The 16,097-nt window shown below is 45.5% G+C and overlaps 1 protein-coding gene across 6 annotated transcripts in view; it reads right to left on the bottom strand.

Annotated features, from left to right (window-relative positions):
* Positions 1-10,115: 10,115 nt before the first annotated feature.
* The window catches only part of CPSF7 (cleavage and polyadenylation specific factor 7), a 23,915-nt gene continuing 17,933 nt past the window's right edge, over positions 10,116-16,097 (bottom strand). For 5 of the 6 annotated variants that reach the window (XM_053257010.1, XM_053256993.1, XM_053256989.1 and 2 more), the window contains exons 6-10: positions 15,141-15,549; positions 14,680-14,798; positions 14,416-14,590; positions 14,047-14,220; positions 10,116-12,151 (exon numbers count right to left, since the gene is read on the bottom strand). In XM_053257010.1, coding sequence (XP_053112985.1) covers positions 14,052-14,220; positions 14,416-14,590; positions 14,680-14,798; positions 15,141-15,549 — 872 coding nt within the window. In that variant the 3' untranslated portion in view covers positions 10,116-12,151; positions 14,047-14,051. Of the gene's footprint in view, positions 12,152-14,028; positions 14,221-14,415; positions 14,591-14,679; positions 14,799-15,140; positions 15,550-16,097 lie in introns of all 6 variants that reach the window. The other variant, XM_053256982.1, reaches the window with a different exon arrangement.

Raw genomic sequence — 16,097 nt, 5'->3', positions numbered from 1 at the left:
GTTATGCACCTGCACAGTGACCTCGTTGGAACTTAACAAGCTCAATTCTCCTGATTTAGGTGGGAACCCCGCCCCTAGCAGCTATATGCTGTTGTGCCACTCCTCATCCCCTCAGTCTCAGAGTCTGCCTTCAGTAGACCCAGCAGGGAGGATGGGAGGGCGTGAAAAAGGACAGATGACCACTAGAAGAACCAAAGTTACAGGTAAGCAACCTGTAGTTCTTCGATGCGGTCTCTGTCTTCTACACCAATGGGTGCACAATATGCTAGCACCCAAGGGGTGGAGGCGGGAACCAACAGAAACAATGATGCAATCTGCCAGAAGTATTTTTTTCAAAGAAACAAAGTACATCAACTGAAAACAGACTACAGGACAGTCCTGCCAAACTTAGCATCACTCCGTGCCCTGGCATCAATGGCATAATGGCAAATAAAGGAATGTGGTGAAGCCCAAGTAGCTGCCTGAAAGATAACTGTCCAAAGGGACTGCACAATCAAAGGCAACAGAGGCCGCCATGGGCCTAACAAAATGCACCTTAACAGTCGCAGGAAATTGTTTATGTGCCAAATTGTAGCAAAGTTCAATGGTAGAAACGATCCATCTAGACAGGATTGAGCAGAAACTTGCAAGCCCTTATGGGGCCCATCATACAGAACAAACAGAGAAGGAATCTTTCACCATTCTGCCGACCTCTGGACATAGGACAATGCTCTCCTAACATCCAAACGATGCAACCTGCGCTCTACATTAGAGAAAGGGTTTTGAAAAAATATGGGCAAGGTGAGTGGCAGGGAACGATGAAAGGTAGAAACTACCTTTGGAAGGAATTGGACATCCGGTCAGAGCACAACCTTATCTTTATGAATCTGTAAGGCACAGTAAGTCAACCTTCAGGCCCACAGTTCACTCACCCTCCAAGCGGAGGTGATCGCCACCAAGAAGGCAACCTCCCACATCAGTAGACGAGGGTCAATTGAAGCCAAAGGCTCAAAGGGAGGTCGTAGCAATCCAGCTAGAACCACTGACAAGTCCCAAGCCAGTGACATAACAGGGTCATCTGGGAAAACATGGGATAAACCCTTCAGGAAATTTTTAACCAGTGGGTCCTTGAACCAGGAAACCCGGGTGGCAGGTTAATGAGCCACAATGGCTGCCAAATGTACTCAGAGAGGAGAGCTTCAAACCAGACAGAGGTAACTGGTAGGTACAAACATTTTGAACATTAAGATTAAGAACATCGAATCCATTTTGAGTAGCAAAGGAACAGAAATGAGTCCACTTATGTCCATAGGACTTCCTCGTTGATGGCTTTCTAGCTGTAAGCAGAATATCTCTGAGTCTCACCGGGAAGTCGGTCGGATCTTCCAGGCTGTCAGGTGCAGGGACCGGACATCCAGATGGAGCACCCGACCTCTCTCCTGTGACAGCAGGCAAGGTAGAGCAGGGAGGTGCACCCAAGTCACTGCCAGCTGCCTCAGAGCCACAAACCAAGGCCTCCTGGGCTACCAGGGGGCTATCAGGATGGCCCTGGCATGGTCTTCCCTCAGTTTGTGCAGAACCTTTGGTATGAGGCGAAATGGAGGGAACAGGTAAAGGAAGGGGCCTGTCCATGACAGGATGAAAGTATCGTCCCAAGAGCCCCCGCCTTCCCCTCCTCTGGAGCAATAGAGGGCACGCTGGGCATTGTCATCTAGAACCAGGGCACCCCACATTGTCAATATATCCCGGAGTACACCCCTGTCCAAGAACCACTCATGGGAGACCGTTTTCAGCCTGCTCAGCATGTCTGCCTGGACATTCAGGGTCCCCTGGATGTAGACTGCATCAAGTGTCACCGCATGTGCCACACACCAATGTCACAGGTCGAGCGAAAGAAACAGGAGGCTCCTCGAGGTTGTGCCTCCCTGCTGGTTAATATACGCTTTTGCCACTGTATTGTCTGTTTGGATTGTCACCGAACAACCCAAAATTACGGGTAAGAAGCCCTTTAGGGCATGGAATATGACCAACAGTTCCAGGTAATTGATGTGCTGACCTTTGTCTGTCGATGTCCAATGGCCGCTCAGGCGATAATCACCCAAATGAGCATCCCAACCTAACTCCAACACATCGGTCGTAATCACCCAGTGCAGAGGGGAAGACTTGGAAGGGAGTGCCGAGTTTCAAATGACAAGTCTTGACCCACCAAGCCGTGGCTTTCCACACCATTTGAGGAGGCATGCACTCCAACTGAGCTGAGTCCCGAAGGGGGTCAAACACATCCAGGAACCACCTTTCAATGATGCACATGTGGAAGCACGTATATGGTGGCAGCCATATGGCCTAACAGGTGCTGCACCAAGTGCATGGTCTGCGGCCCTCTGGCCAAGAAAGCGGAGGCCAGCCGTAGAAGTGTCTCTATGCGGGCCTCTGGGAAGAAGACTTTCTCCAAGTTGGTGTTGAAGACCAGCCCTATAAACTGTATCCTGCAGACAGGATCCAGCTGGGACTTCTCGAAGTTGATTTGCAAGCCCAGGTTCTGCAGAGTATTTATGACTTCGTCGAGAGATCCCAAAGCAGCCTGCCTAGAACCCGCCAAGATGAGCCAATTGTCCAGTTAGGGTAGGATCTGTATCCCTTGCTCTTGTGCCACCACCGGGGCCAGGCATTTTGTAAAGACCCTCAGGGCTGTCAGACCAAACGGCAAGGCCTTGAATTGATAAGTGATTCCCCTTATCTTGAAACTCAGGAAGCGGCAATGTTGAGGGCGTATTGAGATATGGTAATACGCGTCTCTCAGGCCCAGGGAGACCATCCACATGTTCTTTTCTGATAGAGCCAGAATAGTCTGTACCGACAACATTATTTATTCAACTATTTATTCAATTTCTATACTGCCCTTCCAAAAATGGCTCAGGGTGGTTTACACAGAGAAATAAACAAATAAGATGGAACCCTGTCCCAAAGGGCTCACAGTCTAAAAGGAAACTTAAGATATACAGGTGAAACTCAAAAAATTAGAATATCGTGCAAAAGTCCATTAATTTCAGTAATGCAAATTAAAAGGTGAAACTGATATATGAGACAGACGTATTACATGCAAAGCGAGATAAGTCAAGCCTTAATTTGTTATAATTGTGATAATCATGGTGTACAGCTCATGAAAACCCTAAATCCACAATCTCAGAAAATTAGATTACTACATGGAACCAAGAAGACAAGGATTGAAGAATAGAACAATATCGGACCTCTGAAAAGTATACAGTGTACTGTGCTTGATTGGCCAGCAAACTCGCCTGACCTGACCCCATAGAGAATCTATGGGGCATTGCCAAGAGAAGGATGAGAGACATGAGACCAAACAATGCAGAATTGCTGAAGGCCGCTAATGAAGCATCCTGGTCTTCCATAATACCTCATCAGTACCACAGGCTGATAGCATCCATGCCAAACCACATTGAGGCAGTAATTGCTGCAAAAGGGGCCCAAACCAAGTACTGAATACATATGCATGCTTATACTTTTCAGAGGTCCGATATTGTTCTATTTTTCAATCCTTGTCTTCTTGGTTCCATGTAATATTCTAATTTTCTGAGATTGTGGATTTGGGGTTTTCATGAGCTGTACGCCATGATCATCACAATTATAACAAATTAAGGCTTGACTTATCTCGCTTTGCATGTAATGCGTCTGTCTCATATATCAGTTTCACCTTTTAATTTGCATTACTGAAATTAATGGACTTTTGCACGATATTCTAATTTTCCGAGTTTCACCTGTATACCAGCAACAGTTACTGGAGATATTGTGCTGGAGGTGGATAGGGCCAGTTACTCTTCCCCTGCTAAATAAAGAGAATCACCACATTAAAAGGTGCCTCTTTGCCAAATTAGCAGGGGTCTGGAATACGCTTGTAAACAAGGTGGTTGTTTAGGACTCTGAGGTCCAGTAAAGGGCGCTGACTGCTGTCTGGTTTCGGAACGATAAAGTAATGGGAATAAAAGCCGTGGCTCTTCCCATTGGTGACCTTTCAATCGCATCTTTCGAGAGGAGAGCGGAGACCTCCTGGTCCAACGCCAGAGTCGACGGAGTAGTCACGACCCCAGACAATGGTAGTGTCTGGTGAAACTCAGGAGCGTAGCCCATACGTATGACTGTGAGGACCCACTGATCCATAATCACCTTGTCCCAATTCGCTGCAAAGGGAGCCAGGTGAGTCCGAAAGGCCCAATGGTCATTGCTTTTTCTGAAAAGTATTCGGACGCTGCTTCTGAAAGGCAGGTTTACTAGGTTGGAACCTGGACTTGTCTTGAGGCTGGAACTTGTTAACATGAAAGGAACACTCCAACGAGGATTGTTGCTGTGATGGAGCTTTCAACTTTTGGTAAGGGGACCACCTGGATGGCCTCTGAGGCTTAGGGACAGAGGAAGAGTAGGACATAGACTTTGCCATACTCCTCAGCTTCTGCACCTTCTGTAAGGTGTCATCAATCAGTTAGGCGAAGAGGCTAGATCCCTCCAAGGGAAGATCTTCAATCCTAGTGTGGGCCTTGTAGGTTGGCCCGGATGAATGCAGCCAGGCATGCCTCCTGAGAGCCAAGGACGTGGCCATCACCTTTGCTGCACACTCCACTGAGTGTCTAGCCAAGTAGAGCTCTTGCTTTGCCACCTGCACCGCCTCACAGAGGAAGGCCTTGGCCGGATCACGTTTATCCTGTGGCAGGAAGTCCAAAAAGGGGGCCACTTTTCCCCACAAAAAGTGGTTGTACCTGGTGTTATAAGCCTGGTAGTTGGCAACCCACTAATGGAGAGCTGATGCCGAGTAGAGTCTCGTCCCAAAAGAGTCCAACTTCCTGCCCCCCTTATTGCCCAGCACAGAATGACTGCGACCTTCAGACTTCTGCAGGGATGTCTCCACCACAATGGAGTTAGGGGTGGGAGGGTTTTTCAAGAAAGTTGTATCCTCCTGCATCTGCACCCTATAGAAGTTCTCCAAAGGCCTGTTGGGTTGCTAAAGAGTTGCTGGCTTTTTCCAGTGTCACTGCATGATTCGCAACAGGGCAATGTTAAGTGGCAGAGAGACCGGCACCTTAGCCTCCACATCAGTAAAGCCGAATAAAGGGCCCATTTCTCCTCTCTGTTGTGTATCAAGGCTCACACCTAGGGCAGAGGCCATGCAGGTCACATAGGCTGAGTATTGTTTCAGGTCCTCTGATGGAGACATGGACTTATAGTTCGATTGATTGTCTAGAGGGGACAACCCCAGGGAAACAGCGCCCAAGCCCGGAGAGCCAGGTTCACTCTCATTTTCTGACTCTGGAGGTGCCAAGGAGACTGGGCCAATGCCAGAGGGATAGCTGGGGAATCCATCTGGCTTTCCAATGTTGCCAGTACTGGACCAACTGCCTCCGCTGACAGTACTGGGGTTGGTTTTGGTGCCAAAGATCAAACCAGAACTTCAGAGGGTGATCTGCGCCCCTCAGCACAGTCCCGAAAGCCTCTTTGAGGAAAGCAAGAGCGAGGCCTCCTTTCCAAATGTGAAGGGGACTCATGCCAACCACAAATAGTCCTGGCTCCTTCATAAGTGGAGTCCTTTCGATATCGAGATCCATACCAGGGCTTCCCATAGTCAGAACGATAATCTCAGGGATACTGTCTATAAACGATGGTGTCAAGGCGCCAATCTCCATAAGAGAAGGGTTCGTTCTCTACATAGAGGGAACATTGTGCAGGGACACGGTATTGATCTGCGTACGAAGGCCCACGTCGAGCCCAGTCTCTTCCATACCTGTTTTCGGAGGAGCGTTCCTCTGAGTTCCAATGTGTTTTCCGATCCCCAAGGGGCTCCACATGGCGCATGGGAGACAAATGATGAGGCAGCCACGACGCATTTGCAGCGGGCTTGTCCGGTGAATAGGGTCTGTCGTCCGACGTAGCATAGTCTCGCTCGGTCGCTACCAACAGTTCCCAACCCGTGGGGTACAGTCAGGCGTCCGACTGGGAGACACCGAGGCTGCTGGGGAACTAGGTCGATGAGGGTCCGAAGAGCTTGGTATTGGAGGAGCTGGTACCACGGCCGGGCTACCTTGTGACGCTTGGTCCACAACTGTTGCGCCATGCCCAAAGAAGCCAATTTTGATTTCTTAACCAGCAGGGCCTCTGAAGAAGGGACTGGTGGGGGCTTCTTCTTGGGAATAGGCGGAAGATGTTGACCCGCCAGCAGATGCGGAACCAGCTTCGGCTTCTTCTTCTTTGGTAGCGGTACCGAACGGACCAGGGGGCGGGTCCCGGTACCATAGGCACAGGGCATTTAGGCAAGTTGTCTAGCAGCACAGAAGGGGCCGAGACCACTGCTAGGTCCAAGACAGGCATCGACAACACTGGTACTGAGGCCTGGAGTTCTTGCACCATAGGAGCGGAGTCCGGTCGCTCTGATTGCATCAAATAAGCCATTTTAAATGATTGTTCAATGATAAGGCCTCCGACGAACAGAGGGCTAAATCCCCACAGGGTAGCGCGCAAGCGAGAAGCCCTATTTTTTCGAGACTGCTTTGTAAACCTTTGACAATGAATACAGGTCTCAACAATGTGAGATTCCCCTAGGAAGAGAAGACACTCAGTTTGAGTATGAGGGGGAGGGATCTTAGATCCACAGCGACCATATTTCTTCATTCTTTGTGCCTGGCATAGAACACCATGGGCTGGCCGGCCACCAAGCCCCATCCCATCCGGGATCGGAGTCATGGAGATGGGGGGGGGGGGGTAGGGGGTGACCATGAATATAAAAACACCAAGAAAAAAGCACTACTGTGAGAGATAAAGCAATAATAGTGTGAAAACAGGGCAAAATATGAGAAAAAACAAGATTATTCAAGCATTTACCCAGAATGTTGGGGGCAATATGCTAAAATCATTGTAAACCGCTTAGAGAGCTCCGGCTATAGAGCGGTATATAAATGTAAGTGCTAAGTGCTATTTAGTCCTGCTCGTTGCCAAGCTGAAGATTCCATGCCTATTGAAGCATGGACGACAAAGACTGAGCGGATGTGGAGCGGTGCAGCCACCTATAGCAGCTGTGGGTGGGGTTCCTGCCTAAATCAGGAGAATTGAGTTTGTTAGATTCCAATGAGGTCTCCGCGCAGGTGCATAGCCCATTGGTGTAAAAGACAGAGACCACGCTGAAGAACGATTTTGGCCTAAAACCTCAGAGAGCTGATGCCAGTCAGTGTGTAGACAATACTGAGAAAAATAGACCAATGCTCCGAGTCTTTGGCTCAGCATAAGGTAGCTTCCGATATTCCTGACAAGTCTGAACACTTGCTGAGATCAGATTGCTGTTTGCAAAAATTTGTGAATATAATAGGGGTTAAAATGACTTCCTAAAGCAGTACTCAAAATGAACTTTGCAAACAACCTAAGATTGAAAAATCCAGTTTTGCTGGATTTTTTATTATTTATAAACAACAATATTTATACTCTGCCCCTCCAATGCACTACTGCTCGGGGCAGCTCACAACAATAAGATAGACACAGCTACAATAAAAGTAATAAAATTATTATTATTATTTTTAAAAAGAGAGAGATTAAAACCCACAATTATTAGGTTCAAATTAAAACTGAAAATTATCAAAAGCTAAAGAACCTACCAGATATAACAAAACAATAATGGAGCATTAAAAAGCCTCCTTAAAAAGGTGCGTTTTGAGATTTTTTTTAAAACACTGAAGGAGGGAGCATGGTGAAGCTCTTCAGGGAGGGTGTTCCAAAGCTGAGGGGCCATAACCAAAAAGGCCCTGTCTCTAGTCCCTGCCAACCAGATCTGTTAGTGGCAGGGTCATGAGCAGGGCCTGGGATGATGAGGGGAGGGCCCTGGCAGATTCATATGGGCAAATGCGGTCCAACAGGTACCCCTGGATACCAGGGAAGGTTCAAATGGGGGCGGGGGAGTTAAGTATCAGTAGACAAAGTTTAATTAAAATAATTACACATTTTGGGAGTTACTTTGACCCCATTACTCTATGTGCATGTTTTTAAGTTAAGTTTTAAAGTCTGACTCAGTATATGGCAGTTTCCTATGTTCCTAAGTTTTCCATTCATGCTAATATGTGTAGAGTTGGCTCCAAAATATGTACAAGTAAACACATCAGTTTTTCAGTAGATTTAGGTGGGCAGGCCCTGGAACACCTCATGGATAACTCAGTTTGCCATGGTTGAAGAATACAGGGAACATGGAGTTCTAAAAGACTTACATTGAAGTTTTATGTTTTTTCATCACTATTGAGGTACCTCTTCACTCAACATCTAGCCAAGTGTTAACATGGGATATCCACCACTGCTGGTTCCATACCCGCCATCTGATCAAGTGCAATCTTGTCAATAAAAGCTTTTGCCACAAAGCCTTTTAAGGTGTCACAAGTCTATTTTCATCGCAATCTAGAAGCTCCCAGAACATATAAGCATGCACTGAAAAGTGACTCTCGCTACTCTTGGACCACTAGGACTGAATACGGCAGAATGATTAAAAGGTAACTAATCAAAATGATCTTTAATATGAACCTTTTAGAAAGGTGGGGAGAGAGAAGCAGTGTCAAGTAACCAAAACAGGGGTTAAGTCAAATATTTCTTCTACTTCTTATTCTTAACACCTATTTAGCATCCTTAAAACATTTCCTCACTGAAGTGGGAGATGACAGGAGCAGCAGCAACCTTATACTGCTTCAGTATGTTGATCTCAAGAGGCCAAAAGAGGACAGAGCACCTGCCATGATCCAATACCAGCACAGCATTTCCTCCAGTAGCTGTTGCAGGTGTCTACCTTATATTTCCTTTTAGATTGTGAGCCCTTTGGGGACAGGGAAATTTACACGTCTTACCCATACATCCATGTAAACTGCTTTGAGCACTTTTGTTGAAAAGCAATAAATATGAATATTAGTAATGGGAGTAGAGACGGACATTCAGTATCTATTCTTGGATAAGCTTTGGAAACAGTACATTGTCCACAATTATTTTATCACATCAGAGTCACATGTTCAGCATATTGTTTACAGCCTCTTACGGAATAAGTGATACAACAAAAACAAGGAGTTTGTTAGAAATGACTGTGATATAAACCGCTTTTATGATCTGAGGATACAAAAAAAATGGACAAGAAAAAAATCACTTGATGGCAACGTTTCCACATCCAAAAATAAAGGCCCTCAGCCAGAACTAGAAGTGAACTGAATCACCCATTGGCTCATTCCTGCTTTAGTGTACATTTGCTAGCATCCTTGCATCTGACATCCTACTCCAACTTCTCCCTTCAACTATCATCACTCTCAATGTCTTTTCCACCTCTGCTTAACCGAATACTCAACTCATCTTATGAAATCTGCTATTTCCATCCCTTTATACGTTTCCACAATGGACATTATCTGTGCATTAAAGGAGCTCCTTACACGGAATCACAGCAAAGACCAGACACTCAGTACTACCTACACTGACAAAAGGGTCTCTCAGATTTCTTGGACTTGCTAACAAAGATCCTTTAAGCTGAGATGACTCTGGTTCAACCCAAGAATGTATACACGACAAAGCATGTCTTACAATGGTTGCCACAGCCCTTCTCACTATTGTGATCACAGAATTTGATTTTCATAAATGTCGCAATTGTGGTTTTTCAGCGTAATGCAATTCAGAAAACTCATGCCCAAATCCCTCTCCAAACCTATATTTTGGAGATAATTTTCTAATAAATGTATTTAATGTCATGTATTAAAAATTTTTGACTAAAGGCAATATTCTCAGGGAAGCAACTTCTATGTCAGATTTCAGAAAGTCTGAAGTGCAGCTTGCTAAATATAATGACAAAATAGAAGAATAAGCGTTTAAAAAGGCATTTTAATTTGTGTACATAAAGTGGTTGTGAACTAGTTAAGCATTACACAAAGCCATGGATGTACAAGGGCTACCACCCAACCAAAACTTAGCATCTGTGTTAGACAAACACCTCCCTTATCCATACTTCATTACCATTTCTGGGCCACATCACCCCCACCCCCACCCCCAGACAATCTTTAGTGGAGATTCTATAAAACAGCTCACCCCCACTTAAAATAGTTACAAAAGGAAAAAAGAAACCATACAATGCAGTATAAAAGATTGACAATATCATCAAGTTTATTACACAATTTCCAACCTATCAGAAAAAGACAAACAAATCAAATCACGAAGAACAGGGGTGGTTGAGTCGAGGGGAACCAAGACTATATTTTCATTGTCAGTTTCTTATTTTCACTTCCATTATTTCAAAACAAACTAAAAATTTTGCATTATGTAAAAAGCAACTTTTCCAATCAAATGTTTTTGATACTTTACAGTTTAAGCAGTTTTTGATACTTTACAGTTTAGGTCACTCAATTTTTCTTTATGCAACTTTTTTTTTTCATTTAAAAAAACTTTTAGAGCTGAGCACCTCTCTGATCAACAGTACAAAAGGAGGTACCGCATCTTATGGTGACATCCTTTGCCAGACACCATCCATCCTCTCTGGGCCCCACAACTGTTCTGTGAGACCAGATAGTATCTTTCTATGAGAGGGACTTCACCATGCAACTGGACAGTCACACTAAGTGTTCGCGAGTGCAACTGATGCTTAAGGCTAAGCATCCATTAAAGCGATCCAGGTGCTGAAGAATACATTTCCCAGGGTACAGGGTGTTCTTGATTTTAAGTAACTTGGGTTACTTAAGAGTTGCTCAGAGTTGGATGGAGCACTGAAAGCTGAAAATGTACTCCTCAAAGGGTTACGTCTTAAAGATGACAATGTAATCAATAACTCTGCAGCCATTCCTATCCCATGCTACTCCTTACATAGATTTTGATACCAATAGCCTGACAGCATTACCAGCTAAAAGACCTAGTGGCTCCAGGGACCCTAGTTATGCTTATAAAACAGAGCTAAACATGGTGGTGTGAACAAGCAGAAGCCTCCCACTGCCTCCAATAGTTTCCCTAGACTGGCATGCCAGAGATCAGTGAGGTATGGTGCAGTCTGAAACACACTCATGAGTGAACAATTCCAAAGGGAGTTCCACTTAGAATAAGGTTGGGGGCAAGGAAAGTTCTGGACTTAAATCAACATGTACATCACATGGAACTTAAAAATGCTCAGGGTGCACTGCAATCAGTAACTTCTAGCTAGCCCCAGCTCAACTTTGCCCCCATTTCATGCTACGCAGTAAGGTCTCTGCCCACAACACTTCCTCTACAACAAGGAAGGTGTCAATCTAGGAGGGGCTGGCCCCGGAAGCAAAGGTTTATGTAAGAAGTTACAACTGGAGCAGCTACTGCATGAAACGAAGCAGGGAATTAGTCAGCAGTATGAATCACTGTGGAGAGAGTACCTGCAGTAGCCAGAGCCAGATCTATTTCTTAAAGGAGACTCCACATTGTGGGCAGGTTGGACAACACAGGCCCCTCTAGAAGCAGCTAGGCAGAACGGAGATGAGAGCTTTCAGGAACCAAGTGGGGTGGGGGAAAGAAGAGGGGTACTTGGAAGCAGCAGCCAGCCGGCCCTCCAACCCAGGAAAAAACAAAAACAAAACTATTTGCTAAGCTGTGTACAATGGTGCTAGAGGGCCAAGACTGAAGCTGCTTTGGACAAAGAATCAGACTTGAGGAGGACTGGATGCTTTGATGCCTGAGAAGACAACGCAGTGTGGCCTGTGGGCATGAGCTCCAGTGAGACAATGGTCACCTTATGCTGTGCTGAAGCACCAGTTCTTCCTACAGGAGACAATCTGGATGGGTTCCACCCCAGGTGCTCTGAGAGAAGCCATGGGAAGGAAAGAGGTGGTAGACCTCTGTGGAAAGCACCATTCTCTTTGGGTCCAAGAATCCATGGATTGAAGTGGCCCCCTGGTCACAGTGGCTCAGACAACCCCTCCGCAAATTCCAAGTCATTCAGTGTTTCTCCATCAAGCAGCAGCAGCAGCAGCACACCCACAGGCAGAACTCAGGTCCCAATGCCACAGTGTGCCAGATGGAGTTCTGCAGGCAAAGTCTTTCCAAGGGGTCCAGAAAGGGTAGTAGGAAATGGGAAGGAGGGGGTGGAGAAGCCTCCATCCTTTAGTCTTGATTAAGGAGAGGAGATACAAGTCCATAAAAACACTGAATGCCTCCCACGTTCCTGCAAAGACAAAACAAAATCAAAAGTATTATCCATAATTTCTACAGCACTTTTTATGAAAAGGATTGTTAATTTTTACACATTAATTCTGGACCACAACCCAACGAGGAAATTGATGTTATTTCACATACAAGGGAAAACAAAGGCTTGCCTGAGGTTCAGGGCTGAGCTGGGCTGAAATAAACCACACTTAACACCTAGTTGGCTAGTGTCAGATTCACAAATTCAGAGCAGAAAACGTTTCAGGTCAGAAAATGTCTTCTACCAAATACTTTTCTGATGCCTCCTGATGATGCAAGATTTCTCACTTGCGTGCACATGCACGCACACACACAAGCAACTCAACCTGCTTGTCAGGAGGCTCTACTATTATATATAGTAGTCACATTGTATTATGCTTCTTGCAAACCAGATCTGGGAATCAGGAGTGATCCATGTTGGTCACATTTGTCCTTTAAACAGAGCTAAACCAGCACAAATGTTAAAATAGTTCAAAAGATAATTGGGATGAAGGGTTAGGGGTGCGCTTGGACCATTTGGTGTTATTTGGTCCGGATTCAAACCAAACCATTGGTATGAGAACTGGTTTGGTTGAACTGACTGGCTGGGCTGGTTGGCTTGATGAACTAGCTCAAACCGCTTTGAACTGGCCCAATTCATGATTGACCTTGTTCTACACATCCATAACATTGATGCTACAACTGTGCTCAGCAAAGAACTTCAATAGGTCAAAAACAGACACTCAGAAAATGAATGCTTCGATGGTTGCAGTGATTCAATTTCAAAGGCACGCACTTTACCTAGAAAGAATTAAGGCAGCTTTTTGCACACATTTGTTCCTTGTCAAAAACTGATGCAATCAGAAGTTCTGGTTCTGTCAGTATGGCTCTGTCTCAATAAACTGACATGGATTACTAGATGCAATGGAGGGCAGAGCTTAATTATCAGATATGAATCATTTCTTCATGTTCCGGGAACATGGGCTCTTAGCCACACAGGCTAATCCGAGTCCTAGTTAAGAACTTGGGATAGTCCTACAGGGCTGCCAGGGCAACAGAAGGGGTGGTGCTGGTGTGGGTGAATATATACAGAGCAGCTATTACAAGGCTGAGTTAGATGTAACTCATGGATACCAAGGTGGTGAAAAACCACCTACAAGAGCCACATCCCCAGGTATTGTATTTGAAACATACAAATTCCCAGGAGGCCCAGCTTTTCATTGAGAATTTTTACATTCTACAGCTATAACAAACCATGTACGCTGGGCAGAATCATGCTTTTATTCTATGAAATGGTTTCTGTAACATTTACAGTTGTGTTAGTTTTGATAGGAGAAGAGAGAAAATGTGCAGAGAATGTCAAAAAAGAAAAGAGATGCACAAGAGTCTAGCAAACGAAGATTGCCACTCTACCACCACTGCAAGCTTCTTCCAGACCCCTTCTGGTTCTGAACATATGCTAGGACTCCGTTAACTATGAAAACAAGAAACTTAATGCCTACAAACAAGAAAGGATGAAAGTTGTGGCTCCAGTCTGAATGTATCGCTTGCTCTTTATTCAAACTTCACATTGACATTCACAGCATCTGATTCCAAAAGAATAAGTTCCCTGGTCACAGTACAAAGAATATGGAAAGAAATTATGGAGAGGTTGCACCCAAACAGAGATAAACTATGACTGGAGCCCAAGTCAGCAAAAGGTATAATGTAAATTCACAGTACAGTTAGCTACAGAATGTTTTGTAGAATATAAGGAGTGGACCTCAGCACCCAACTTGCATCTACCAAAAAAACCTGTTCTCAACCTGAGTAGAGAACAGTGTGTGTTTTTGGAATGTAGGTGGGAAAGGAAAAAGCAAGTCAGGGAAAAGGAAGTACCCTGAAAAAATCTCTCACTTCTCTCAGTGATGCCGGTCTCTTTCTCTGTCCCTGTCTCTGTGTCTCTCATGCTCCCGGCTTCTCTCCTGGAAATAGTCCTCATGCCGATCTTCATTATGGACCACATCTCGGTGCCTCCTGCTGCTTTCACGGGATCGACTGGGTGACCTATCCCGAGACCGGTGTCTTTTTCTGGAAGATAAAATCAGACATTTATGTTTCTAACAAAAAGCAATACAATCTACTTGCTTCTTCCTCTGCAAAGGAATATATTCCTATCTGGCTGTACACAACCCAGGATGGAATCAGAGGACCTTTGCGACTGGATCATTGTCAGCAACATACATCCACTAGGTTCCCTGATAATTTTGCCTACTAATACTCTACCTGGAGGAACTGCTGCTGCTGCTGGTGCCCATGCTGTAAGACTTGGCTTCAATGCCATGAAGACAATCCTTAAGGGAAGAGATAAGGACTCTACACCGCTCATCATTCGCTACACGCGACTGTTTGATCACAGCAATGGCTGTAAGCAGGGTCTCAATGGCATCACTATAATCCCCTGTGATAAAAGAGAACAGATGCCAAGTGGTAAGATTCAGGGCCAAGAATTAGGAATGGGAGGAAGTGGCAGCAGCCAGCAGTGGTTACCTGCACTGGCACCAGACACAGCTTTGGAAATGGCACTGCTGGAAATTGCTCGATTCCGGTTCATGATCTCTTCAAATTCAGCTTCGCTGACAGGTGGTGGCAGTGGGCCCAAATCTCGGCTGTAGTATACAAATACACATCCATCAGAGGCAAGGACAACCAGAACAGTGACAGAGCTCCTTATCCACAAATTGATTACAGCACTTTCAAAAGAGCAGGCTCAAGCTGCCAGACTTTCCCTGCCATGCCCCAACTAGACAGGTCAACGGAGCTATGCAGTGCATTTTCTAGCTCCATCAACAATTCCTTTAATGTACAATCCTTAGTACAACTAGCAAGCCAATAAAAGCCCCTTTGAGAATTCAGTTTTCAGTCTCACAAACCAAGAAGTCTAGATACAATTCTTTGTACTACCCCATTTCCAGTTCTTCTAAAACTCCCAAGGATGAACTTGTTCTCACCTGCTGTGGTTATATGGTGCGGAGGCCTTACTGTAGGCATCTGGTGGAGGGCCCATTGCTGCATTTGGTGGGGGAAAGAAGGCTGGGTTGAGGTGTAGAGCAGGTGGCACTGCCCCTGGAGGTGGCACAGTGAGGTGAGGGGGAAGTCGAGGGGGAGGGGGCATTAGATGTTGGTAGTGAATCCCAGGTGGGGGAGGCGGAACCCCAAAACTTGAGGAAAGTGGTGGAGGTGGCGGTATTGGTGGAGGTGGCAGCCCCATGAGAGGGAGTGCAGAAGGAGGGCGGTTGAAGAAAGGCAAAACAGAAGGAGGCTTCTCAATGCGAGGTGGTGGAACGGCATTCTCAGTTGGAGTGGCTCGGCCATCTACCGAGTCTGAAGAGTCCCTTGAGTGAGCCCTCGGAGGCACCCCTGTCAGACATCACACAGAAGAGGAAAAGCACTGAACACTGTGGTGGCTGGGTAGGCATAGGAGAGCCGACCAGTTTTCTGACACAATATCCCCCACTTTCCAACAAGTGTACGTCAACAGTCTTCCTTTATTTTATATCCCCTCGAAGGTCAATCCCACTTTGCCCAAGGAACAAAATTCCCAACTCTTACAGTGTGCACAAATGGTGAATTTTATTGGAATATGCGACAGGGCCTGATTTTCACAAATCTCAATGTATCAAGAACAATCCGGTAACTTTCCTGGCACAACCGGAAGGGTACATTATCAATCTCTGCCAAAACATTTGTATGCTACATTGGCAAAGGTAGTTGCAATATGAATTCAGTGTGGGAACTACAGATTTTTTTTTGAGAGATGTGAGGAATGCTTCAATAATTTTCAGCATCAATTATGATACACAGAATAGACTCTGAACAGACTACAGCTCATTAATGTCCTTAGTATTACAGTGCAATCCTATGTCCACTTCTTTGAGAGCAAATCCCACTGAACTCAGTGGAACACC

Source organism: Hemicordylus capensis, chromosome 1, assembly GCF_027244095.1.
Source record: "Hemicordylus capensis ecotype Gifberg chromosome 1, rHemCap1.1.pri, whole genome shotgun sequence".
NCBI classification, from domain to species: Eukaryota; Metazoa; Chordata; class Lepidosauria; order Squamata; family Cordylidae; genus Hemicordylus; species Hemicordylus capensis.
The sequence above is the reverse complement of the archived record's forward strand: the minus strand, read 5'-3'. Positions and strand labels throughout refer to the sequence as shown.